Consider the following 27,610-nt stretch of genomic DNA (forward strand, 5'->3'; position numbering starts at 1 on the left):
GCTTCCCAGGTGTTCTGGCCAGCTTTCTCTCCTGGTCTTTAGGAGCCTAGGTGGAGGAGAGGGGGAATCCTAGGAACTCTGGGGTCATTGGGAACAATTAAAAGAAGTCCTTTTGGCCAACCCCAGAGATACTTTTTCATGGATTATAACTGTCAAACAGTCTTCCAGTCTGAGTTATGCTGGATTATCTCTTGACTGGTGCTTGATCTTCAAAAAATAACTTAATACCTGAAGTATGACCAATGAATAGATGCTGTTTAACATGGATGCCTCTTTCCAGGTATCTGTAACTCAAGTCAGGTGAGAAGGCTCAGAAGTACTATTCCTAGTAGCTGCTGCTTTAATGTTTAGTCAGGTGGCCTAGAACACCTGGCCATATTAGGAGCCTGTGAGCTATAGCTGCTCTCCAGACCCTAATGCTAGAGAGCAGCTCCTTCCCATGTAGCATGACCCTGCTTCATCCTCTCTCCTTCTAGCACATACACATCTTCATGTTGAACATTGTGTTTGTCTTGTTCCTGACTGCAGCGTCACCTTGCTCTCCTCCTGCAGTGGGGCCCAGCCCTGTGAGTGTTGCTGAAGAAAGACACCTTCCAAGGTTTGACCAAGTTGGAGGGTGGGAGCTGGGCCTGATTGCCTGGGAGCAGGCCCTTTTCAGAGATGCTGAGGGCCTGTGAAGAAGGCAAGGGAGCCAGTTGCCTCTTTGCTCCCTTGCTCGCTGCTGCCAGTGAGCTCCAAGGCTCCATCAGGGCATTTTCTCTTTCCAGGTTGGAGTGGAGTACTCTGATCCCTGCATGGCTCCGACATCGGCAGTTAGGGTTGCACATGAAAGGCCAACACTTTATGCTAGAGGATTCCATCTTCTGGATCTTTGGGGGCTCCATACACTATTTCCGTGTGCCCCGGGAATACTGGAGGGATCGCTTGCTCAAGATGAGAGCCTGTGGCTTGAATACCCTCACCACGTGAGTGCTGTGCCCCATCCCCTGCCACCAAACCTGGTTACCAAATAGGGGTTCCTGGTGTCTGCAGGAGGAAAAATATAAGAGGAGGATCCAGCCTAAGCTTTCTGCTTAGGTCTATGGGGTAAGAGTCTCCCTTCTTTCTAATCTCTACAGAACTCCCTATTAATAAGCACAAAAAGTTGTGAAATGACTACAGAGTCTAGAATGACCAGGTAACAATGTTGAACAAAAGAATAGAGTGAGAAAGGTAGGTAAGTGTACATGTAGGAGGGTTTTTCTTTTTTTCGTTTTTATTTTTCTTATGTATGTTGTGGGGCAGCTGGTGGGGGTGGGGCAGGGAGAGGGGACAGTTGAACAACTGAATTTTGTTTTCTCACAATTTTGGATGCTAGAAGTCCAAGATCAAGTTGTGAACATGTTTGGCCTATCCTGTGGCCTTCTGCTTGGCTTATAGAGGGCTGTCCTCTTCCTATGTCCTTGCATGTCCTTTCCTATGTGGATCCATACTCTGGGTATCTCTTCCTCTTCTTATAATGACCCAATAAATAAATTTTTAACAAGCAACCTGCCCAACCTCAGTTTGTACAGCAAATGAACAGAGTCTTCTTCAGGGAACAATCTGAGAAGCAATGTCCCACATTCCTTTTTTGGCATGATCCTGATTGCTGTGGTTACCATTTCAGTACCTAGTGTGATTTTGGCACATGATGGGTATGCAATACGATGTTGAGTGTGCAAATCGTTTTAAAAATAGGTTCATTTGTGAATAATATTGATCTTTTCATGGATTTTTTCCCCCCAATTTCCAACAGATACTTGGATGAATGTCTATAAAATAAAGTGGGTTATCAGGCTGGATTGTTCCATTTTTGAGAAAAAATACATTATTATAAATCAAAAAGATGGATTTTCTTTGCTGGTTTATGAACTGGCTTTGAAGAGTTATAGGAGTGTTCTGAGATGTGACTGCATTTTTGAAAGAAATGTGGATAGCATCTCAGAACTCCTGAAGATTATGGGAATACTGCAGGATAAACATTCTGCTTTGGTAACAAAGCAGAACAATCTACATTTGCTGAAACATGAAACTCTTGAGAATGAATTGGAAGCCATAAAGCCTCCCTTCACCTGTGAATATTCTTTGCAGTTGGAGAAGGTTCTGTTAGGCCCATGATGTGGTGGTCAAGGAGGAGAGCAACTTTCTTAACTATTATAGTGCATGAGTGTTATCTCCCATCTCTTGAGTTGGCCTCCTTTAACAGCTTACTGAGTGCCATTATCTTCCCATTAGAAGCCCCATTCTATTGCAAGTTTTGGAAATATGGATGCTTTAGTAAAATAGGATTAATAACTGAAGTTTCTTTCTGCCCTACTTTTATCTCTTTTTCCAACATACTTACTTCTTTCTCACTGACAAGGGATAGGGATGGCAAGCTGACCTGTGCTCATTGAGCCTGACTTTTTACTCTGCGTGTCTCATGCTTCACCTAAATCTTGTTGAACTTCTTCTTCTCCTAAGGAGATGTGATGTTAGTCCCCTGGGGGTTGCCTTGCATTCTCTTCTGTCCCAGATCTGTTCAGTTAGTTCTTGGTTCTGGTCCTGAACCCATTAAGAAGCATATCTTCAGCCATCATAAAAGAAACATATCTTCTTTTAGGGACAAGAAAGTTAATCTAGGAGGTGAAGTGGAATAATTGACAAAGTCTTGCCTATAATTATATTTTCTATTACAGCTATGTCCCATGGAACCTCCATGAGCCAGAAAGAGGCAAATTCAACTTCTCTGGGAATCTGGACTTAGAGTATGTGGTACTGCTGCTTCTGTGACCAGGCCCAGAGTGGGTGACAGATACATGGCCGTTTAGTTTAGACTAAGAACCCTAGTGGTATCTGGGCTGTGGTTTGAGAACCAGACAGGAACCAAGATCTGGAGCCTTGTTCTCAGGATGCTCTGAGTGGCTCTGTACCCAGAACTCAGTTGTTCTTCAGCAATGATGTGTTACCCGGGGGGTGCTGGGCTGCAGCCTTTGACCCAGCCTCTCTATTGCAGCATAGAGAGGCCAAGATCCTTGGTGCTTCCTGACTCTAAGTGGGATCCAGCCACCTGGCTGGGGTCAGAGATACTCTGTGAGCTCTCAGGGGTATTGCTGGGTAAGAGGCTCTGCACCCTGATGCCTTTATTCCTTATGCTGCCAGTGGGGCTGAGCTGATCCTGATTTTGGGAGCCAGTACAAATGCAGCTCCCAGGGCCACTGGCCTCTGACCAGAAGGATTCCCTTTTCTGGTGGGCTGGGCTGACCCTCCCCCCTACCCCCAGTTTTCCTGGTTAAGAGAAGAAAGGGAATAAGAAGCTAGGTAACTCTGACACACTGTCAGGTGTGAGGCTCCCTCTTCATGCCACCTCCCTGTGGACTCTCATGAGAGGGCCTGACTTTGTTTATCTCCCCAGGGCCTTTGTCTTGATGGCTGCAGAGATTGGGCTGTGGGTGATTCTGCGTCCAGGCCCATACATCTGCAGTGAGATTGACCTTGGAGGCTTACCCAGGTAAGCCTGGCTGAGAGAGGCCAGTGTGGCTTAAGGGATCTCTGTGCTAATACAAAATATTCAAAGAATATTGATTTAGTTTGGTTATCAAGGTATAGTTTCTATTCTGTGCTAAATTTCCTTTTCAGAATAAGTAGCATCCAAAAGGGGTAATTTTGAATGATGTTGCAGTTATTGGCCTTGTAAAATTCCATTGGATTGTGTTAAGTGGCAAATAGCAGCAAGAGGATTGGACATTCTGGAGCTTTTTATTCTTCTGGGCCCAACTCAGACAGATCATTTGTCTGCCCTTGGCTTAACTTTCCCTCACTACAAATGGAAAAATCAAACCTGCCCTATTTTTTAAGGGTATTACCAATCATTTTTTAAAAGTTCAGTATTTTGGTAAAGTATAAGAGAAGCTTTTGTTTCTGTTTTGTCTTCAACTTTTCTAATGTCTGATCTTCCTAAATGTAATTTGTTGAACTACAAATCTGGACAGGGATCAGCTGGGATCCCATTCATTTCCTTATCCTAGTCATTACTGCCATTATTTTCCAGTAAAAAAAAAAAAAAAAAAAAAAAAAAGATTTTCTTTGTTATAATAGGTATAATCTTTCCTAGCCTCATACTGTACCAGATGGTTAGACCCAGGCTCCCCCACCCTATGCTTCCCCAAGAGAAAAGACTGATCTCATTTTCCCAGAGTCTCCCGGGGAACTTTCTTCCCACAGCACAAGCTCCAAGGCCCTGCTTTGTTTTCTCTCTAAGTTTCCAGCTCGATCAGCCCTTCCCTCAGGGGCTCAGCCTGTGTCTCCTTCTCTCCATTACCCAGGCTCATTTTCTTTCTCTCTCTCTCTCTCTCTCTCTCTCTCTCTCTCTCTCGGGCATTGTGTTTGGAACAAGGCTGTGAACACAGCCAGAGTAGAGTCCCAAGTCCCTATGGATTACAGGGTCAATGATTTCCTGGAGCTCAGCTAGAGGAAGATAGGATTTAACAATCTTAGAAGCAGCAAGAAGCTCTGGACCTCAGACCTTCTGCCAGGCTCTGTGTGGCACCTTTGCATTTACTAGGGTGTCCCTTGAGGCACAGCAGGGGAGGGTGAAGCCACAGTGCAAGTGATAAACTATACCTTTGATGTGACGGGGAATGTGGAGGTTAAGCACTAGGTCTCCTCCATTTAAAAAAAAAAAAAATTATTCTACTTTGTTATATATCACAGCAGAATGCATTACAGTTCATATTACACATATAGAGTACAATTTTTCATATCTCTGGTTGTATACAAAGTATATTCACACCATTCATGTCTTCTCTGACTTTGTTCAGGGCTTTGGAATCAGGACAAGGGATGCCCCAGAGTCTTTTGTTAGAAAATATGTTTTTTTTAGAATTTCAAGTGGGAAGGAAGTACTTGGACTCCTGTTTTAGAACCAAGCCATAGTGCTGTGTTTCTTTGGGGGAAATTGACATCACAGCAGTCAGGGTAGAGAAAGAAATCGAATCTACTGCTGCTGCCACTGGCCAAGCTCTGCAGGGCTGATGTGGCTCATGCAAAGAAGTCTGTGGTCAGCAGGGACACAGCCAGACTGCAGTCTCCTTTCATGGGCTGTGCTGGATCATTTTTTTGGGGTGACCCTGGAAGATTGTGACTGTGTCCTTCTCCAGCCCCAGTGATGATTCCTAACCCTTTTGGCTTCACCATTTTGTTGGGGAAAAGTGATGGAAATGCTTGCAACCTGGGTCTTGGGTCCCATGAAAAGCTTTTCTTACTGTGTGGCAGTGATAGGTAGAGGTCTATAGCTGGAAAGCTGGAAATGACCTTCCCCCAGAGTTGTGCTAGTGGGTAGGGAAGCAGTGGAGAGTGCAGGCTGACTCTGTTGCTTGCCCTTGAATCTGTCTGTACATCACCTAACATCCTGGTTGAGTGGAGGTAGTGAGATAGGAATGACTCTCAGCTCATCCTGGTCTCCAGAGTCATCCCTGAGTTCTCTGGAGCTACTACCTTCTCGGCACCATGAGCCTGCCCCAGGAAAACCCCCAGATCCTGATTCTAATGATCCTGTCCTCTCCCTTTTCTTTCTAAGCTGGCTACTCCAGGACTCTGGCATGAAACTGAGAACAACTTACAAGGGCTTCACTGAGGCAGTGGACCTTTACTTTGATCACCTAATGTCCAGGGTGGTGCCTCTCCAGGTAAAAGCAAACGGACTCTTTGATATTTTACTTATCTTTCTTCTAGGTAGTAGGTAATCCTAGATAAGTTCTCAGACCAAGGGGTCCACAGTTCTTTTCAACACAGGAACACACTCTTCCTTACTGCCTGAGTTTTAGAATCAGAGGGACTCGTGATAGCGATCTTTTCAAAGAGCTGTGTATTTCAGTGTGGTATCAGCCAAAATTAAATGGACAGACAAGTGTCAGGACTCACATTTCTCTGTATAGTTCCAGAGTCATGACTCATGATGGGTAAGTAGGATGTCTTAATAACTGAAAACACCATGTGTCTATGTCCCAATAGCACTGTGGCTCAGTTCTGCAGAGTGGAGCACACATGGATAGGCCTTGTGTACTAAACAGATGATTTTTTTAAAATTAAATTTTAAGTACTTTTCAAGGTACTTCCCTCTGCTAACCAAAAAGGTACTGTTTGGTATGCATTTACTATTTAAACAAATATGTTAAAATGAGTCTTGGAGGGAGTATTTAATATTTTATATAATATTTTATGTAATAATTAGAAGCAATAAAAAAGGAGAATGGGAATAATTAAAGTTGCTTAAGTCAAACCATGAAGAATGGCATTGAGGAATTAGTACATCAAAATTAATGTATCAATAAAAAATTGCTCTTGAGTTAATTCTTTGGAATATTCATAGCATATATAAATCAAAGAGAACAGCCAGCTAAAGAACAGATGTCAATTAAATATGAATTTCAGGTAAGCAAGGAATTTTTTCTTAGTGAAATATTTCCCAAATAGCATGTAAGTTTTTACATTTAGAAAACTTATTCGTTGTTAATATAAAAATGTCTTCATTATAAAATGCAAATGTAACTGGGCATCTTATATTTTTATTTACCAAATTTGGCAGACCTAATCATGAAAGAAGCAAGAAGCTTGGAAGTTATTAGCCTAGATTTTTGTAGGGAAGATGGAGTTACTGAGGAGATTCAGCAGGTGGTGCTGATAGGTTGGGTGGTGGAAGAGAGGTGGGAGCACTATCAAGGCCATTATGGGAACATAGTTCAGAGGCATTCTTGGGCATGGAAGTGGCATAACTAAGGGTTTTTTTTCCTGGTTATAATTATTTTATTCATTTCTTAAGGATTATATATAATATCCTAAATTTATGATATCTGATCTTAAAATGATAACAACTTAACTTTGATTACATAAAAAACTACTTCTTTATATTTCTATTTCCCCACTTAATTGATATAACAAATTATATCTTTTTATATGTTGTACTCAATAATCTTTATTCTGGTTTTTATGTTTTAAATCTTGTAGAAAATAAAGTGTCATTGTACATTAAAATTACAATAATATTGCTTTACATTTTTTTCACATTTTTAGTTTTACAGGAGAACATTATATTTTTATATAACTTCAAGTTACAGTCTAGTATTTTATTTCAATTTGTTGCATTTATCACAGAGAAAGTTCAGGGGTAATGATCTCCCTCAACTTTCCTTTGTCTGGAAATGTCTTAATATCTCTCTAATTTTTGAAAAAGTTATCTCAAATACAAAATTTTTAGTTGAGACATTTTTTCCTTACAATGTTGAATATGTCATTCCAGATACTTTCTGGCCTTCAAGATTTCTGCTAAGATATACCTGATAGTATTACTGAGGATCCCTTCTATGTGACAAGTCACTTTTCTCTTTCTGCATTTCAAGAATCTTTGTCTTTATATTTCAACAATTTTGTTTGTTATATAAAGTGTCTCTGTGTAGGTTTCTGGGTTATCCTGTTTGGAATTTTTTAGCTTCCTGAATGTACATATTCATGTCTCTTCCCAGATTTGAGAAATTTTCCGCCATTATTTCTTCCAAATGATCTGTTTTCAAGCTCACTTATTATTTCTATTTCCTGTGTGAATCTGCTGTTGAACTTCTCTAGTGAATTTTTTTTTGTTTATATACTGAATTCTTTCAGCACCAGAATTTCTGTTTTGTTTCTTTTTAAAAATTTCCATGTCTTCAATTATATTCTTATTTGTTCATATGTCATTTTGTTGATTTCCTTTAATTTTTATCTTATTTTTTCTTTTGCTCTTTAAATGTATTTTTGACAGTTATAACATCTTTGTCTAATATGTCTGGTTATGTGTATGTGTGTATGTTTTTAGAGACTATTCTGAGATTTATTTTGTTCTTTTGAACAAACTATGTTTCTCTGTTATTCTTTTTATAAGCCTTGTGTTTTTTGTGAATCATTGGGCATTTGGAGGGAAAAAAAAAAAAAAACAAACTTATTTCACTCTGTCTTTTATGCAGACCGGTTAGGAAGTTCTTTCACAATTAATGGGCTTCTGAACCTAGAGATCAGGCCAGAGTAAAGACACAAGATTACAGATGTTTTCTCAGAATATCTTCTGTTTGTACCTGTCTATATACTTTCTTCACACCCTAACTGTTTGCTTTTACATGTCTTCATTTCCCAAAGAGTCTCATCAGAGTTTCTTGGGTGTTCTGTCATATTCTTCTGCTCATAATTTCTTGCCCACAGCCATCCACAAGTCTGTAGTCTTCTGTAGTTTCACATGCTATAATATCTCTCACTGAATCCTGAAGCTTCCAAACTTGATGTTTCCTGTTGGTGTTTCAAGTCAGATGAGACAGAAACAAGTTCTCTGGGCAGCTCACAGACAAACTAGAGAATTGCATATAAGTTCCCTTCTGCCCCCTCCATCCTGGTGGAGGGAACTGGAAATTTGGGACACTTTATCCCAACCATACCATGTTACATTGAGGAGAGATAGGAGGGGGTAGGGATATGTAGCAAGATTTTAGTAAAAACATAATGAAATTTCCTATTCTCTTGCATGTGACTATCTTGATTGGATAGTCACTTTCTTGCTTTGATTTTGACTGGTTTCCAGAGCCCCTATAAACTTATTTAGTCAGTTTGTAGTTATTTGGTGTTTCCATGGAGAACAAAGGCCTGATGCTTCCTATTCCACCATCTTGATTATAGTATTCTCAATTACATTCCAAACCTTTTGAGACTTGTTTTTGGATACGTTGATAGTAATTAGAGATAAGTATGATGAATTTAGATAATATGGCTCTTACTACAAACTCAGCTTCTGATTATTTATCTCTTTTCCCCAGTATAAGCATGGAGGACCCATCATTGCTGTGCAAGTAGAGAATGAATATGGTTCCTATGACAGAGATCCTGCTTACATGCCTTACATCAAGAAGGTAAGAGTCAGCTTGGTTCATTTCTTCATATTCCTTCCTCTAGAATGTCTTAAAAGTTGTGATGTATGGATCTAATATTTTCCTCATATTAATATCATGTCTCCCAACTTCATTTATCAATTAATGAATTTGTCTCCATTGTTTTATTTTAACAGGGTTTTCACTTATTTTCCCTTTATTGAGTGGGATTAATTTGGGGATTGCAGTACATATGTGTGTTGCAGGAGCTAAGAATATGGAATTGATTTAATTGTGTGGCAGTGATTAGGGAAGGTTTCCTCAAGAGTCTGCCTTCATTCCAGTGCCTAAAGCCATGGCTTTGAGCTTTAGCTACAGGTTGGCTTTCCCTTGAGAGTTTTTAAAAATTTGAATGCCCCAGTCATATATATAAGAATCTCTGGGGTAGTTCTCAGACATCCAATCCCATTGTATGGGGGAGGTTGAGAACTACTGATTTAATATACAGCAAATCATGGAGGGAAAGGACTAAGGTAACATATAAAAGAATAGGCTAATATTAAAATCTGGTTTCTGTCAAATTGTAGCTGAGACCTTGAACAAATGCCTCCAGTTTTCTAAACCTCTTATTTTTCTTCTAAACAATAGGATTACAAAGAGTCTCTGCCTCTTAACTGTATTATGTGAGATCATACAGATCAACTCTATTCTAGACAAATAGTAAATTTTTCAGTAAATAAGACTTTGATGGAAACTTTGGCATTTGTTTCAGAGTACTTTGAAGGGTCAGCCGTGGTGTGACTTGAAATGTTAAATGGCCTCTGTGAATGCATCTAATTAGAAGCTGGATGGCTTTGGATTTTGATGGCCTGTGCAGGATCTCTTCTGCTGTCACACACAGATTCATTTTTTATCTGGGTCCTCTGTAGAGTGAGGACCAAGGCTCAAGCACTTCAGCTTGTAGATTCTTACAGACTTTCACTTCTTGTGTGCAGAAAGCTGTCTTAGTAGAGTCTAAGCCTGTGTTCAGGAATGGTGACATTCCTTAAGCTGGAAAGGGGCAAGTTCAGACCTGATGGTCAAGGCCAACTACAGCCTGAATAGAGTCACATCTAGCTTCCTTTTCACCTTTGAATTACCTAGAATAATCCTACTGCAAACACAGGACTTGAGAGCTTCCTATTCTATACCTTGTTCCCTCAGACTACCTCTTATAACCTGTGGCTTCTCCAGTATTTTTTTATACTGCAGAGAAGGAATGTTTCATGAGCTGCAAGAGATGAGAATGTAGCTTCCTCAGAGACCTCTCCTGTTTAGTCATGCTTTACTGGTGTGTGGCACCCAGCCTCTTGTCATCCTAAAGCTCTTGGGAAAATCCCCTTCTGAACTGCCATGCAACTTTCCCTGGGGGGCAGTGTGGGAGGCAGTTGCTGAGTTGTGGACATTGCCAGCATCGCTTGACTGTGGGCAAGACCCCTTTCTCCTTTCTGAGTCTTAGTTTCATCATATGCAAAACGGAGACATGAATGGCTGTTGTGCGGGGGCTCTCACCCAGGAAACAGACTTGGGCTTTGGCAGGTGGAAGATCCAAGACATAGTTAGGATAGTAGACATGCTTTATTCAGTGGTGGCCACAGCCATTAGCCAGCCCCCAGCCTCAGCTTCAGCCCCCAGCCAGTTCCATTTTAGCTCCTTCCTTCTTAGTCATATATAGTTAAGTTATATATACTTATATATAGTTAAGATATTAATTAATATATATTAAGATATTAATTCTGAAGGACCTTTTTATATGCAGGCCAAACAAAGAAGGCACAATGCCAACAAATTATATAAAGGGAGGGCACATGCTCATACTTAATATTTATGACCTTGAATCTATATGCTGAATCACAGTGTTTCTGGCCTTGACTAATCATAATGTAGCCAGGTGCCAGCCCTGGCTACATACTAAAACATAACGTAGCCCGCCAGAAGTCTCGGTGAGGGAGCTTAACTACAGCCATTTTGGGGCCTGCCCCAACAATGGCTTTTTCTAAGGCTGAGTCGTTTCTCTAAGAATATGAGATAAGACACAAAGCACTTAACTGTGCATGGCCTGTGACTGGTGTCAGGAAATTGATAATCATCTTTTACCGGGTAGAGTCAATGAATTAATGACCATGAAAATTTAAGCATGTGCATATTATAGGTCTTTAAGTAAATGTTTGTTATATATAGTGAATGACTGGGTGGATAGTTCAAGGGGGTTGATCCAGGGTTGCTGATAAAGATCTTATCTTGCTTCATGGATTGAACTCTTCAGTGTCTGTCATCCCTGGGAACTATAACCCCATTCTGTTCTTTTCTTATCAGCCTATGGGATTTGTTCTTGGAGGTCAGATCCACTTTATTCACTGACTAGATAATCTCTCTGCCTCCCCTATTTCCAAAAAACTTCAGTTGAAATATGCAGTCTTATTTTCATAATATCTGCAGTGAAAATGATAGGAAGATCACCTTTGCAGTAGTTTCTGTTCCCAATGAACCCAGAGTCCCAGAAGAGAACCTTTGAAAGTGGGCAGATTCTGGGTTTAGCACATACTCTCTCATCATACTTTATTCAGCCTTACTGAAGCTCTTAGTCTCTACTGTTAAGATATTAATTCTGAAGATGCAGTGGGACAGTCTACAAAGTGCTTAACAGATGGCCTGGTATGATAGTAAATGCTGTATAAATGTTAGCTATTATCTGAGTAGTAACAATCCTTATTGCCCCTCAACTATAGCTTCTTCCTTTTACTTATTCATTCTCTGATTTACAAACTCCAGGAGTGCTTTCTGCTCTGCTCAGTCTGGGTAGTGCACCACAGTCACATCACTGAGGCACTGCTGGGCATCATGCTCTTGCTTTTGATCACACTCACACTGGCTCAATGTGGGGGAAAGACAGTGAGCTTGTTCATGGTGTGGGTGAAGTGAAAGATGTGGTGCTGTCCTGGAGGTCTGAGCTACTTGCTGGAGCCCAGCAGACTCCTGAGCCATAGCTGGCCACTGAGAGGTCCATCTGAGAACAACAAACTGACCAGACCTTCAGAAACATCCATGGGCTGCCAAAGATCAACAGCCCTGTCCTCTGCTACAACTAGAAATCAAGTTTATTGGAGCTTTGCTGAATCAGACAGGTGCAGACAAAATGGGCTTTCCTCTGTTTTCTGTAGATATATGCTTCCTTTTAATTTTTTCCTCTTGCTCTTCAGGCTACCTCATTCTCAGCAGTATTACACTGCAGAAGCTTTGGAGAATGGGGATAGACTTTGACTTTTCCTTTATTCCCAACAGGCCTTAGAGGACCGTGGTATCATAGAACTGCTCTTGACTTCAGACAACAAGGATGGCCTAAAGAAGGGAATGGTCCATGGAGGTACTTGCAAGGAGCCTGTGTGAGGGGCCCTACTATTCATATTCTTCCAGGCAGGACTGAGGCACAAGCAGGAGTCTTTCTGATTTGTTCCTGTCCTGTGTGCATGGCACCAGACTGGGAGTTCTGAGTTACAGTGGGTGGCAGGGCCCATGTCAGAGATAGATATACTATGACCAGCTCTTTGTCTGGTCTACCATTCCTGCTGTACTCTCTGGTCAATAAAAGCTTTTGGTAGATGCTGCCCCACACAAAGGCTTCCTTTAATTAGAAAATTGCAGCTCCATTTTCCCTCTATTGCACATGCCCCAAACCTTGTCCTCATTCTTAGCTTCTCTCCTGTATGCCTGATACATAAGCCATGGGCATATTCTTTTTATTTTTAGCTTTATCTTCAAAATACCTAAAGAATCCAAACATGTTTTACTCTCTCAGCTGTCACCATCATTTCTTATGTGCATTACTGCAGTAGCATTTTGACTGACCTCCCTTTTTCCCCCTGACTTCTCCAGCAACGTTTTTTCAACGTAGCAGCCAACATTTTCAACATTTCCTCAACATAGTAGTATGCCTTATAAATATATCCCAGGTTACCTTACTGTTCTGCTTATGCTCTACGTGCTCCAGAGGAAAGCCCAAGTTTTGAGGCTGACCTTGTAGGACTTTCCAACACAGCCTGCAGGACTGTCTGGCCTCATCCTCTGCTGAGCTCCCCTCACCCACTCTGTTCTACCCTCTTGGCCTTATTGCTCTTCCTCAAACACACTGGACATGCCCAATCTCAAAGACTTCATATATCTTTCAGAGACTTGCATGGCTATTCTCCAGGGTCACCTATGCAGCAAGTACCTTAGTACCTGGTAGAAATTGTACCTCCTCCCAAGGATCACCCATTCCTCTCCCTTGCTCTATTTTGTCTTCTAACATTAGGGGAAATCTCTGTTTCACCACAGCACTAAGCTCTGTAGAGGTTGGTTTTTTTGTGTCTTATTCCAACTATGCTTTCCTGCCTAGATATGGTGTATCTCTCCTTTCATACGTAGTGGGACTCTTTTTCTAGGCTCCTACAACTGTGCTTGCCTTTGCTGTATATACTTGTACTCCACTTTGTTTCTTTTGCATTTCCTTCCATAGGCTGATCTGTAGGTAGGGAATTTTATCTTTAATATCACCCAACAGAACCAGGAAGGTCGTGAGCTCAGGGAATTACTGCTTGGGTGCATGGAGAGGATAGTGAGTTAACAGGATCCTGAGCCTTGGGGGTGTGACCAGGGCCAGCAGCGATTCCCATTGTTTCCACGAGGTGATGCTGTCTCCTAATGGCTGCTACAAGGATGTCCAGAGCTTTTTGTGACCTAATCACCATCCTTGGGAGGAGCTCTGGTTCCTCTGATGCTGGCGTACATTTTTAGTGCTGGTTAGTCTACTAATTAAAGGCCCAAGATGATAGGGAGTCACTGATCTTTCCATTTCCTCCCCTCCTCTGTAGGCCCCACCCGTCAATCCCCTAGTGACTCCTGCTACTGGGAAAGATGCTTTTTAGTTTAAAAAATGAATTAAAGCAATTCATTCACACAGGCTAAAAGTAAAAACAATAGAAAATATTTATCTAAAAATACAGCATTGCCTGCCTTCCCATCCTGTTCCCTAGAATGACCATTTTAAATTCTTAAGTTTTTTCTTCCTGTACTTTTCTTACTGTGTCTAAATAACGTGTATATAGAACTCTACATTAATTGATTTAAGATTCTCGTACTTCAACTGGCTTTTCAATGTGCTTAGTTTTCACTTGCAAGATAGTAGTTTCCTATTTATTTGTCTTTTCATTTCAATTTTTCTCTTTTATTCCTTCTGCCATCTCCAACCCTTGCACCCTTTTAGTTTTTTTAACACAGTCTTTTCTAAAATCTTCTAGACACCCATCATTGGTATTTTTCAAATGCCTGTGCATATCAGATCCCACATAAGGTCCTATCTGGCTATCTGGAGGCCTGGTTCTTGTATTTCTGATCTGCTGGTGACCTACCATACAGTTTTCATCCTGAGACTGACCTGTGTGTTTCTCTTTAATTGGATCCTGCTTACTGGAGTTCTGGACATTGTTCTATCATTTTCTAGCAACCACTGCTGCACTGAAGCCCAGAGACATTCTGGCTAATAATCTTTTAATATATCCTATTTTCTCTCTCACCCCCATTTGTAAAACATTTTAGAATTTTCTTTTTATTCTTGGTATTCTGGTGTTTCATAATGATGCTCTTTGTTGTGATACTTCTTATTTTTGTGGCATTTTGGAGGTGTATTTGAATTAGCATAGTCATGTCCATTGAGGCTGGGACATTCATTTGGGCCTTGGGTTTCTTTCATAATGCTTTATCATCTTTTTTCCTGATCTTTTGTTCATTCCTGTTATTTGTATATGAACTCTCATTTTGATTCTCTGTGTCTTTGGTTTTTCCATTTCTCGTCTCTTTATTTAGTTCTACTTCTTTCTGCTTATAGGTATTTCCTCAACTTTTTTTTTCTAATCCTTCTATTACTTCCTAGATCATATTTTGCTTAAATATGTTTCTTTTCTCTTAGCATACTTTAAAAATGTGTACTGTCTTTCTTAACTCTTTCTGAGAATATTTTCATCTTTTTTATTTTTAACATTTTATTTGTTCCTTTCATTGGTTCTGCTTACCTGGTTTTCCTTTTTTCTGCTCTGCCCAGTCTTCCAGGTTAGGGGATATTTTCAATTGTCTGGCTCGTATAGAGCAGTAAAAAAGAAACAAAGGGGGGAGGGCACTAAACAGCCTCTTGGAGCTCAGAGGGTGGGGTAAGACTTCAGAAAGGCATCCTTCCCTGTAGTCCATTATGGGGCTATAGTGGTCTGGTCAAAATGGCCTGTTTATGGCCCTTTTTTTGTACTCTTGGTATTTCTACAGAGCAGTCTTTGGTCTTCTCTCCCACCTCTCACTCCATACTCCTTGAGAACAATTTTCTAAGAGTACACTAACCCCACTGAGCCAATGGGCATGGGTGCTGAAGAAACTCAAGGACCCGGACATGATGTTGCAATGTTGCAGACGGGTATTCTCCCCCTGCATGGAGCACAAAGCTTGGGGCTCAGTGGGGTGAGGCCTGAGGAGGTGGTGGAAACTCCTTTCACTGTCTTGGGCCATTTATTGTTCCTCTGTCCTTTTTCAGCTTTCCAAGATTTTCTTGGCACTTTTTATCTACTAATATTTCTGCATTTTTTTTAAGTCCTGGAGATTGATGGGGATTGAACTAGGGGTTCTCTACCACCAAGCTATACCTCCAAGCCCTTTTTACATTTTTATTGTTTTGAGGCACAGTGGTGCACATCTGTATGTAATTCCAGTGACTCCATAGGCTGAGGCAGGAGGATCGCTAGTTTGAGGCCAGCCTTGGCAACTTAACTTTGCCAGCTTGTGCTGAGTGGAGGAACTTTCAAGATAAAACAGCTAGGTCTCCTGCCATCAGAGGAGCTAACTTCTAATTGGAGGTGGGCAACAATGTCAAGATTAGTTAATTTATTGTGCTGGTAGATGAAGAAGGGTCTGCAGTAATTCAGAAAGTCTTCCTGACTTTAAGAATGTTTTCTCTCTCCTCTTTTGTCTTCATAGTATTGGCCACCATCAACTTACAGACACGACAGGAGCTGCAGTTAATGAACACCTTTCTTGTGAGTGTCCAGGTAAGGCTGGCACAGGGAAAGCTGTACAGATTGTTCAGCAAGTTCAGAGATTCTGTGCCTGCCACTTTGCTCAGGGTCCTCCCCCCAAGTGGGGGAGAAGGATCTGGTTCTGTTCTGAAGCTCATGGTTCTGTTGCTGCACACCTCAGGGGAAGCAGCTCATAAACTACTCCAAAGGATTGCTGTGCAGGTGGATAAAGCATGAGTGAGATCTGCTACCTTTTGAGAAAGAGACCTTTGTGTAGTCCTTGAATTTGTAGACTCTGCAAGCCTCAGACTGCTCCAGATTAAGCGGGAAGAGAAACTCTTCCCTGTGCTGTACCATATGAGGTATCTGACCTTAACCTAGAAAGATTATTGTCATTTGCAAGGCAAGAAGCCTGATCCATTCCAGGTGAGGAGGAGAGAGAAGAGTTCCTATCTGTATCCGAGCATCATCAGATTGATGGTCACGTACAACTCAATCTGCTACAATTGATCTCTTGGGTTTGTATCTCCCCTAAGGAGATTGATGTGATCTGGTCCAAACTGCAGCCTGTCCCCAGAATTGAGAAGCTGCTTCTTTCACTCTGACTTATTAGAAGTTGTGAATACTCCCATCTGTTGCATATTCACATTGATCCCCAGATAATAGTGGAGCTATTAGAATGTTTGTATCAACACTGGGGAGATGCAAAGTTTTTTCAGTTCCAGCTGTTCAAGCATGGTGCTGGCAGAGTAAGGCTCTGTAGGATGAGGGCCATATGTATGTGTGTGTGGTATGGCTACTCCTGGAGCATAGATAATAGCCAGAATGGGTGGAAAGGTTCCTTGGAGGAGATGGATAGGGCCTAACCCAAGGTGGACTTCTGTTGGAAGAGACAATGGATACAGATGGATTGAGGTTGAATTCCTTTCTCCTCTAGTATTTCCTGAGTGCCAGCTCTGTGCATGGAATGTTGTTAGAATCTATTACATTCTACGACAGACAACAGGGTCTGTTCTCATGGAGTTTGTACTTGGGAGGAGAGAGACATATGGAACATGCAATCTCACGATGACCAAATAGAAGTGTTCTTGAGTGCATTATACTGTGAACTACCCCCGCACCCATTTGGCCGCTCTAATATGTGACCATGGGCAAGTCACTTAACTTCTGTGTTTCTCTTTCTTCTTTGGTTAAGTAGGGATAATGAGAGTCTCAACTCATAGAATTGTTTGTGGATTCAGTGAGATTTTTTTTTGAAAAGTACCTCATGGCAGCTGATAGAAGTATGCACCTTCTGCTGGTCATCCTGGAAAGGTAGCCATGCCTGTGCCATCCATGCCAAGTTGCCCTGTCAACAGAATGGCACTGCTAATGGACTTTCTTCTGTACAGTTTAAGAATGTTTGCTTTCCTTAAGGAAGTAGCCTTGGGTATTTTCTTGTTTAAGTCAAGGGCTCACTTAAATGAACACTATAATCCCCAGCTCTGGCTAACTGGGGCATACAGTAGCACTTCACTCATCCTTATGTTCATGCCCAATGATGAAGGTATTTAAAATGTTTCTTTAACACTTCCCGTATGCCAGGCACTATGTACTAAAAGATTTATGTGTCCTGTCTCTTTCAGCTCTCCCATTAGTCATAGGCACTAGTTACTGTTATTACTGTTTCATGGTTAAGAGATAGACCTGGAATGGATAAAATACCCATTAAGTGATTGATTAGGAGTTATAGGTCTGATGAAGATCTCCAGGTCTTCACATTTACAGTGCAATGACCTGGGTCATGCTGGAACCCTCCTTCCTTGCTCCTGGCACTTGTGAATCAAGGAGTCTACACTTGGCACTGGAGAGTCCTGAGATGTGGGACTTAGTATCTGCTTATTCCTTTTGGGTGACTTAAATATAGTACAGTATATGTTCTCTCTCTCTCTCTGTCTCTCTCTCTCTCTTTTAAAATATTTTTTAGTTGTCAATGGATCTTTAATTTATATGCGATGCTTAGGATTGTACCTAGGGCCTCACACATGCCAGGCAAACGCTCCACCACTGAGCCACAACTCCAGCCCCCAGTATATCTTCTTTTGGGGGGAGGTAGATGACTTGTGCCATCCATGCCAAGTCACCAATCTTGCTTTTAAAAATGAATAAATAAATATTGTTACTACTTTGGCTTTTATCTGGGAATGGCTGTTATGTTGTATACAGTGGATTATAAATTTGCTTTATCACTCTGCATCAGATTTCATTGCTCTAACTGACAGAGGGGATATTTAATCAATTGTCACTGAAGGAATAATGAGGACTCCTGAGTACAGAGCCTAAAATTCTAGCAAATCAGTCCTTATATTTCCCCTGGTCCTGCATACGATCTCTGCATGCTTGAGGCAGTCATGCATCCAAATCAGTATTCTAAAATAATATTTAAGACTTGCTGAATGTCCCACCCAAAGTATGAATATACACTGTGACTTGAACTATGACTAGCTATGCTGTAAGGCTCTGATTTTCTGATCTAGTTTTGCCAACTACTGTTTAAACTAAGCTAAGCCTTTAAAAAGTGCCCACGCTGCAGCTGCCTGAATCTCCTGGCTAAAAAGAAGCAGCAACTCAGAGGGGTCTGGATCTATGGTACCTCTCAGGTATGAAGTCAGAATGGATACAACATTCTCCTTTCCTGGAAGGGGATAAGGCAAAGGTTGGCATGATCCAGAAAGCAACTGAAGCTAGGAAAAGTCTTTCAAAACAGATGCTGAATGCTAGTGAGACTTAATTTTAATACATTAGCATCCACTGTAAGCATCATTAAAATCATATTAAGCATCAGAATGTACCGTGTCAACTTTGGTTGTCTATTCCACTGTACACCTCGAAGTGTGGAGGCCAAACATGGCGGGTGAACCATCCTTGTCTGTGCTCTGCTCCCACTGGCTTCTCAGGCAAGGGGTGTAAAGCCAGGGAAGAGGTGGGAGAAGATAGGTCCTAGGCTCCCCTCCAGGAATGATGTTTCTCTTTTCCTTTTGGCCAGCTTGCCTGTCTAACTCTCATTTTGTGGTACCCAGGGGATTCAGCCTAAGATGGTGATGGAGTACTGGACAGGGTGGTTTGACTCATGGGGAGGCCCACACAATATCCTGGATTCCTCTGGTGAGTACTTGGCATTGGCTATGTCCAGTATGTTTGTTAACCTAAGAAGGAAGAATGAGTTTTAAATAATCTGCTAGTTGATATATGGAGCTGTAGTGTGCAAGACTTCTAGGATCATTTGTGTTAATAGTCAGCTATTGGTATTTCAGAGTCATTTGTCTTGACACTTGAAATAAACAGTAGGACTTTCCACATTGCTTTTGTATGTTTTATGTTTTTGTAATTAGAAAAATAACGCATACCTATTTCAAACACAGAAACTATAGAAAAGTATAAAGAAGTAAAAATCTCAGGGCCCAGAGAAAACATTGCAGTTGTTTTTTAGTTGATTGAGGTTTAGACAGTGTAGTCAGATCCTGATGACCCTGTCACCTACTTATGCCAGTCAATGACACAAATTGACAGCTTTCTATAATATTGTACATAGATTTATATCACCAGCTTAAAGAATGCAAAGAATCCCTTTGGATTAATAACTGTACAACCATTTATTGACCTAGTCTCTTATAGATACATGCTTAGGTTGTTTTCAGTGGCTTTGGTTAATTGAACACCATATCACTGATCATTCTTGAATGTTCAGTTTTGCATACTTGGTATATTATTTTTCTATGGATAATCAATAGAATTATTATACTAATGCAATTTTAATGTGTATTTGTCAAACTGACCTCCAGAAAGACAGTAGCAGTTTTTACTCACCATTATTAACTGATAGTACTTATATCCTACAGATTCATCAATATCCAGTATTAAAATAATTTTTAATATTTACCAATCTGACAGGTTATTGTTTAGTTTGCATTTCTTTGATTTATATTAATAATATACATACTAACCATTTATTTTTTTCTTCAATATTATCTCTTTATGTCACTGGTTCATTTCTTAATTAAGGTAGGACTGTGGGAGGCAGTCAGAATGGTATCTCTAATGATACGCACTATCTTTTTGCATTTTTACCAAAGGAATAACTTCTGGGACACACACTGGCTGGCAGAGGATGCAGGCCTGTGTTGTAGGTTGTTCTTATGGTGGTTAATAGACTCAACTAGAATTTAAATGCAACTAGAGGCCCAAGCTCCAGGCCATGAATTCAGGCCCACTTCTCTTCCTTGTTTCCTAATCTTCTGTAGTTGGAGCATTAAAACTGAAGGGCAGAGAGATGAAGTGGACCTTGAGGAGGCTTAGGAATAAGAGTATCAAAGGGAGTATTTAGGACTTGTCTTAGACTCTCACACATCCCTCCTTCTTCCTCCTTTTGTAGAAGTTCTGGAAACAGTGACCGCCATCATTGATGCTGGCTCATCCATCAACCTCTACATGTTCCATGGAGGCACCAATTTTGGCTTTATAAATGGAGCCATGCATTTTCATGAATATAAGTCTGATGTCACCAGCTATGGCAAGTATTTTCTAATACTGGTTCTTCCCAGCATCTTCAGGGCTGGGGCTTTTTGGAGAGTCCTTTAGGGACAATATCTGGCACCTTTAATGATTTTGATTATAAAGTGCTTGGGGAAGGTAGAGGCCTAGTTCGAATTGTCACTTTTAAAGTTCCAGAGCAGCACTAGACTCAAGATGCTTGGTGCTTGTGAGCCAGTTACTCTGTGAGAGAGCTCTTTGGAGGAAGTGTACTAGAGAAAGGGAAGGGAAGGGTCTGTGGTGATGGGCAGCTTCTCCTCACTGCTCAGGCTTTTGAGAATGTGTGGCTGAAGTGTCCCCCCCTTCAGATTGAGAGTCCCCAAAGGTTAGGAAAGATGCCTCATTTTATCTACCTGCAATTAGAAATTTAGGTTCATGCTGTGATTATGGGCAATTTTTATATTATTTTATAGGGTGTAGAATTTATAGTATTTTGACTGAGTGGTTCATACTATTGGTGATTTGCCTTCAAAATGGCTGGGCCAAGAAGCCTACTACCCTACCCCAGCTTCTCTCTTCTTTGCTGCTGTGTTTATTATTCCAGGGATAGGAATGACTATGACCAGTTCATGGATATCTTTCAGACTATGATGCTGTGCTGACAGAAGCTGGAGATTATACAGCCAAATATTCAAAGCTTCGAGAATTTTTCGGCTCCTTCTCAGGTACCAGCTAGCAGTTTAATACCAGCAAGAAGAGGAATGAAGCTCTCACTTGGCAAATTGCTTTTGTTCTCAGCCCTTTAAAGAGTTACCTTCTCACAACCTCATCTCAATCCTAGTTGACCTGTATGCAGGAACATTCTAGACAAGGAGGATTTGAGAGGCTGTTTTCATATAGTGTGCATCTTGCCAGTTTCACCTTTCTATTATAGAGGCATTAAGACTCCTTATCTCATATGGAAGACGTGAGAAAGCCCCACACTTCCCCTAGGCATTGTCTCCTAGAACCATCTAAGCATATGCTGAAATTAGTCTGTTGTTACTACTGGTACCAGGATAAAGGAGCATATGGGACACATGGATAAAAGACTGTTGGATGCAGTGACATTTGGGTCCTTTAGGGATGTCTGTGTTGTCTGTCTGTTGTAGATGCCCCTCTACCTCCCCCTCCTAAACCTCTTCCCAAGATGACCTATGAGCCATTGATACCGGTTTTCTACCTATCACTGTGGGATGTCCTCAGTTTCATAGGGGAGGTGAGTACTGTGGGCCAGGGAAGCAAGGACAGTCATTGGGAGGGTGAGCAGGGCCCAGAAACTCTCCAAATGGATTGGGAGGTGCTGGGAAGAGCAAAGCCAATTCTAGAAGGCTTAGAGGTCTCCTTTCCAACTTTAGAACTGAGTGAAGAAAACGAACTGGTGCTAGAGTGTGCAGTGGGAAGGAACAAGAGAAATCGAAAACAATGGGAGTCTTCCTCCAGCTTGGGGCTAGAGCTATATTTCTCTAGGGGCAGAAGTGGGGGAAGAGACAGAGGAATGCACTGAATCCTCCTCTGTGAAGAGGGGGCACCTCCTGCAGCTCACTAAGGGATGTTGTAATGCAAAAATGACAGTGTCTTAAGGAGTTAGATATCTACTAGATTGCAAGGCTTTCTTCTCTCATGGCATTCCCCTTTCCTTGTTTTCTCATCCCTATAACTCTGGAGAGCCATAGGTTTAATGCAATAAGTCATAATAGAAAAAGGAGGTTAGAGCTCCTCTTACAGCTTCTCCTCCAGTGTGCTCCCTTCCAGGCCAGACCTGTTTGCTACTTCATGTGCCAGTGATTCAGGGCAAGGCAGCAAGCCTGGCCCCTATGCTTTTCTGCTATCTTCTGTTGCAGCCAATCAAGTCTGAAAAGCCCATCAACATGGAGAACCTGCCAGTAAATGACGGGAATGGACAGGCCTTTGGGTACATTCTGTATGAGACCATCATCACCTCATCTGGCACCCTTAGTGGTGTTGTACGTGATCGGGGACAGGTAGGAGCATCTCTTCTTGATTCCTGGACCTTTTAGTGACCAGCCTCTGTATTATACATCTTATTCTCTCTGCCCTCAGAATCAGCTATTGCCAGTGTGTAAAGTTGCCCATCCCTGTCATCTCGGTGACACTTTCCAGCTGTGACCATGTACATTCCTTCCTCCATGCCTGGCTAAGCCCCCTCCTAAGCATGTACACACATGGTATAACCTATTTGTTTCATCCTCCATCCTGTTGACCATGGATGCTTTCCATCTTCTCTTTGGCAGGTATTTTTGGACACAGTATCTATAGGATTCATGGACTATAAAACAACGAAGATTATTATCCCCTTGATTCAGGTTTGTTATCCTAGGGAGCAGGGTGATGGCTAGCCCCAGCTGCTTCCAAGGAAGTTTGGTGGGAGTCAAAGAGGAAGGCCTGGAAGACAGGAGCCTCCTAACCACAAGCTGTGGATGGAGAGGAACGAGCATGCTTTCTTACCAGCGGGGCTCTTACTCCCATCCTCAGAGCATAGGGAAGAACTGGGGTCCACAAACCAACTCCCAGGTGCAGCAGTGACCTCATAGTTGGGTATCAGGTGATCATCAGCCACTATGTTCCTGGCAGGGTTACACCTTTCTGAGGATCTTGGTGGAGAATCGTGGGCGAGTCAACTACGGGAATAATATTGATGATCAGCGCAAAGGTAGGTCCTAGCACAAGTGAGAAGAGGTGCTACTGCTTCTCAGACAGGGTTTCCCCCTTTCCATACAGCACAACAACAGGCCATAGAGGTCCATTACAGGGAGATGGGCCATGGAGGCACACTGTAGGGAGGTGGGCCAGGGAGGCACAGTACAGGGAAATGGGTCTTAGAAGCCCACTGGAGGGAAGTGGATCATGAAGGCACACTGCAGGAGGTGGAAGCTGAGTTGACCTATATGTGAGACAAGGCAAGTGGGTCAGAAAAGCCTAGCTGACCCTTTTCCCTATAACACTCCATGCTTGTATTTTCTGTGTGCTCATGAAGAAACCCCATGAACAGTGAGCTAACCTTAGTCCCTCTCTGGGCTGAAGTCTGCTTTTTTGGGTAATGGGTAAGGATCAAGGAAAGAGATTTCTAGAAATCCAAAGGAGGGTATAGGACCAGTGCCTTCTTAGGTCTCCACACTGAAATTCTTTTCTTCATCCATCTCAGGGAAATCCATAAATCATTTTTCAGTGGTGAGGAGGAGGAAGTAGGATATAGAATAAACCAAATGCCTTTTGTCCACATGCTCTTCCAGGAATATCCCACCAATTCACTCTCTTTTTCTGGCCTTCTAATCTTTTATGTCTTAATTTAGATCTTACTTTCTTTTATCTGTCTGTCTAAATGTTGGTGTTTTAAGTAAGTTATAAAAAAAAAGAAAAGAACTCAGATAAAATAAATCCTGCTGTGTTGAGGGGGACTGATGACCTTCCAATTCTGTCACAGCTGTTTGTATTTGTAGTGGAGGAAATTTGCGCATCTCTCCCTTGGTCAGATTTTCAGCAGAGAGCCTTCTGGTAGCCTGCCAAGGATACGATGTGATGAGACATTGGGGCTTCTCCTCTGGAACGGCCTCAGAATAGGTTCTAGCACTATCCAGGCCCACTTTGTCTTCCTTTTCCTGAAATAGTTCCCCAGCATTCCTCTCGGTGCCTTTTCTGGCATTTCATCTCTGGGCACATCGTACTTCCTTTGTTCTCCTAGGGGTTGGAAGGACCTTCCACTCTGACCCTTGTTGCCAGTCTTTGCTTCTCCAAGACGCTCATCAAGTGTGTCCTGACCCTCATTGTGGAGTTCTAGCCTCTGGACCATATACAATATTTATAAGTCACAGACTTCCCCTCCAGAAATGTGCATACACACACACACACACATACACACACACCCCTTGTGGGCCATTTAAGAGTATCTGCAGTCCCTGTGAAGCCTATTTACCTTTTCTAGATCTCAAAATTCCTAGCCTAGGAGCTCAGCAGCTCCACTATCCAGAGTCCTTGGGGGGCTGCTGCACAACCTATAGAGCTGATCCAAACCCCAAGGTGCTGATCAGTAACTATTTGGGTGTATACAGTTCTTCAGTGTTGGATACCCAAATGATATTGCCATTTTCTCACAATTTCAAGAAAAACCTGTCTTTAGTTCAAGGTTGTGTAGAAAATTTCTGACTAAATTGTTAGGTTTGTTAGTCTGAGATCCTATTTGACACTACCTTAAAGCTAGGCCCGAACCTTTGGCACGTCTTGTTCATGCAGAGTTTCCTTCAACGAGAGGTCAGAGTTTGTTTTCACCCTTGTGAGAGCTCAGCTTTGTCACTGTCCTCAGATGTATTATTCTTCCATGGTAAATTCTAGGGCCTGGCATATAATATTCTTGTTCATTATTATGTCCCTTGGCATCTCTATGGGGGGGGGTTATACTACAAGTGCTGAGCTCCTTAGGCAGTATATGTTTCAGGAGAAATCTTCCTTGCTTTGAGCTCCCTCTTCCTGGAAAAATCTTTCTAGAAACTTTCCATGCATGGCCCTGGTCATAGTTAGGTCCTCTTCCTTTGGACTTGCTCATGTTTCTTTGCCTCCTTCCCACAGGCATAATTGGAAATCTCTATCTGAATGATTCTCCCTTGAAAAAATTCAGAATCTACAGCTTAGACATGAAAAAGAGCTTCTTTCAGAGGTAGGTCCTTGCCCCACACCAGTTGTGTGAGCTCATAATAATTTGCAGCAAGAGTGAGCACAGCCCTATCCTCACCCCACCAGGATCCTGCAGATTCCAAGACTCAGAGGCCAAGGTGGCTTGTCCAAGGTGAGGGACAGTACCACCATTAGAACCTGCATTTGTAGACTAGGAGAATGCTCATTATACTACCTTGCCGCCCTTCTTGTGTTTTGGTTAAGAAGTAGGGAACTTGGGAGCTTTAAACAAAGAAGGGACATGTTTTAGGAATTAGGTACAGAACTGAACAGATCTAAGAAAGTCCCCTTTCTCCCTTTCCTGCCCTGTTCTATCCTTAGGTTCAGCATTGACAAATGGACTCGTATCCCTGATGTACCTACATTCCCTGCTTTCTTCTTCTGTGGCTTTGTAATTGGCTCTTCCCCTTCTGACACGTTTCTGAAACTGGAGGTTTGTAAGCCCCCTTTACCTTTCCGCGATTCTTTCTTCTGTTTTCTCAGAGGGCTGATTCAAATACCATTGTGCTTGGCCTTGATGGAGTACTATATAACACCTGCCTTCCAGGGCAGCAGAGGGAGCTCAAAGCAGAACCACCTGATGACACTTATCAGGGCCCAGGCTCCTACATCCAGCCTGGGATTGTGTGCTCTGCCTAGAAGTCTCAGAGCTAGTGGAGATGAGGTGGAACAGGCCACCTGTTAGTCTCCATGGCTGTTGAACATTGGCTCACTTTGGTCTTTTGGAAACTGAGTGAAGAACACATCTTTTTTGGCAGTGGGTGAGTATCAGGGATTGAGCTCAGGGGCACTCGACCACTGAGCCACATCCCTAGCCCTATTTTTGTATTTTCTTTTAGAGACAGGGTATCACAGAGTTGCTTAGCACCTCACTTTTGCTGAGGCTGGCTTTGAACTCGCGATCCTCCTGCCTTAGCCTCCCAAGCCACTGGGATTACAAGCCTGCACCACTACGCCCTATGTGAAGAACATATCTGATGTGTCTTCTCTGCCTTCTAGTGTGACTTTGTCATCAGTGGCTCTCATAGTAGACTAACACACTCTCTACTCTGTTTGAAGGGCTGGGAGAAGGGAGTTATATTCGTCAATGGCCAAAACCTTGGACGTTACTGGAACATCGGACCCCAGGAAACCCTCTACCTACCAGGTCCTTGGCTATTCAGAGGAAACAACCAGGTGGGCACACTTCCAGCCTCCTTCTGTTTTACTCATAACTTCCTTCCCATCCTTGCACCTGGCATCAGATTGCCTCCCTGGGAGCCCTTTGGGAGAGGGCAGAAGTTTCAGCTTGCCTATTCCTTCCAGAGTTGTTGTTCCTGTTCCTCCCAGTCTGGTTCCCAAACCCATCCCTTCCATCCCTCCTGGCTTCCTTATCTGGCTCCAGGACAGACCTCATAACTCAGCCCTTCTTTTCCCCACAGATCATCATTTTTGAGGAGGTGATGGCAGGCTCTGTGATACAGTTTACTGACACCCCTTACCTGGGCAGAAACCAGTACATTCACTAAGCAGCAGCCCTGGCACCTCCTGCCTGGTGAGCTGCTGCCTCCTGCACTCCCCTGCAGGAGTGTCTCTTTAGTAGCAACCTCAGGGAGCCCAGAACTAGTTTATTCCCTGCTTCAGTCTGAAACTCTAATCCTGGGAATACTGAAAAGAAAGATGGAATGACCCTGGGGCCCTTAGACCTGGATGGCTTCTCGGCCTGGTTCTGTGGATGGAGCCTTTCCCTGCTCTTCTGGAAGAGGCCAGAGCGATGTCTCTGAGGGGATGGGCATGTTCAGTTAGATCACAAAGTGATGAAACCCTGAGCCCTCAGAAAAGGTGCTGGTGATGGGAGGGCATCCTCCCCTGTACTAGTCATCACAGCCCTGCTGCTTAGTCTTCTGGACATAGGGTATGCTCTTCAAATATTCCCTGTGGAGCTTGGCCACATCCTGCATGGCCCCTTTCTGTCCCTGAAATCATGGGTTTGTCGCTATTAGTAGATGAGAAAGAAGAAGGGGCATTTCACCTAAGTCGTTTTTATTTTTCTTGACCCTTTGAGCTGCCTCTGGGATTCTGGAAGGAACTGTTTGAGACAAACAACCTGTGTTTTTCTCCTTTTCATTCCCACTCACTGCATATGATAGGATGACAAACTGAGTTTAAGAGAAATGGAAATACTTATCCACTTATTTTCCTGAATTAGACAGCATTTCCAGTTATACTCAATGGGAGAAGCATCAGTTGAGGTGGAAATGTAGATCCTACCAGAAATCACAGCCCATATCTGAACTTCCAAGGAGGGAAAGGACAGAAGGCCCAGTTAAATGTCATAGGGCAGGTGACTCCCACTCCCTGGGAATTTGGGTAGTCACAAAACCTCCAGGCCTAACCCAGGCCTTACCTCCATCTTGGTAAATTCTCTTCCACTGTAAC

General features: G+C 42.4%; 1 protein-coding gene across 1 annotated transcript; it reads left to right on the top strand.

The window, feature by feature from the left end:
• The first annotated feature begins 262 nt into the window (after positions 1–262).
• LOC114100677 (beta-galactosidase-1-like protein 2) lies at positions 263–26,700 on the top strand. The gene is made up of 19 exons (XM_027945458.2): positions 263–300; positions 768–965; positions 2,700–2,768; positions 3,416–3,511; positions 5,579–5,687; positions 8,835–8,927; positions 12,207–12,288; positions 15,918–15,988; positions 19,015–19,099; positions 20,367–20,504; positions 21,109–21,189; positions 21,616–21,722; positions 22,348–22,488; positions 22,759–22,830; positions 23,099–23,177; positions 25,088–25,175; positions 25,514–25,625; positions 26,252–26,368; positions 26,614–26,700. Exons 1-19 carry the CDS (start codon positions 263–265, stop codon positions 26,698–26,700), a joined length of 1,863 nt encoding a protein of 620 aa, XP_027801259.2.
• The last annotated feature ends 910 nt before the right edge of the window (positions 26,701–27,610 follow it).

Source organism: Marmota flaviventris, chromosome 9, assembly GCF_047511675.1.
Source record: "Marmota flaviventris isolate mMarFla1 chromosome 9, mMarFla1.hap1, whole genome shotgun sequence".
NCBI classification, from domain to species: Eukaryota; Metazoa; Chordata; class Mammalia; order Rodentia; family Sciuridae; genus Marmota; species Marmota flaviventris.

Bases quoted from the DNA above. Each gene is read 5' to 3' on its own strand.
- LOC114100677 (XM_027945458.2), top strand. From the start codon at position 263: ATGGATGCCTCTTTCCAGGTATCTGTAACTCAAGTCAG. The intron at 22,489-22,758 runs GTAGGAGCATCT...TCTCTTTGGCAG, and splicing joins TTGTACGTGATCGGGGACAG to GTATTTTTGGACACAGTATC. The intron at 23,178-25,087 runs GTAGGTCCTAGC...TCCTTCCCACAG, and splicing joins TATTGATGATCAGCGCAAAG to GCATAATTGGAAATCTCTAT.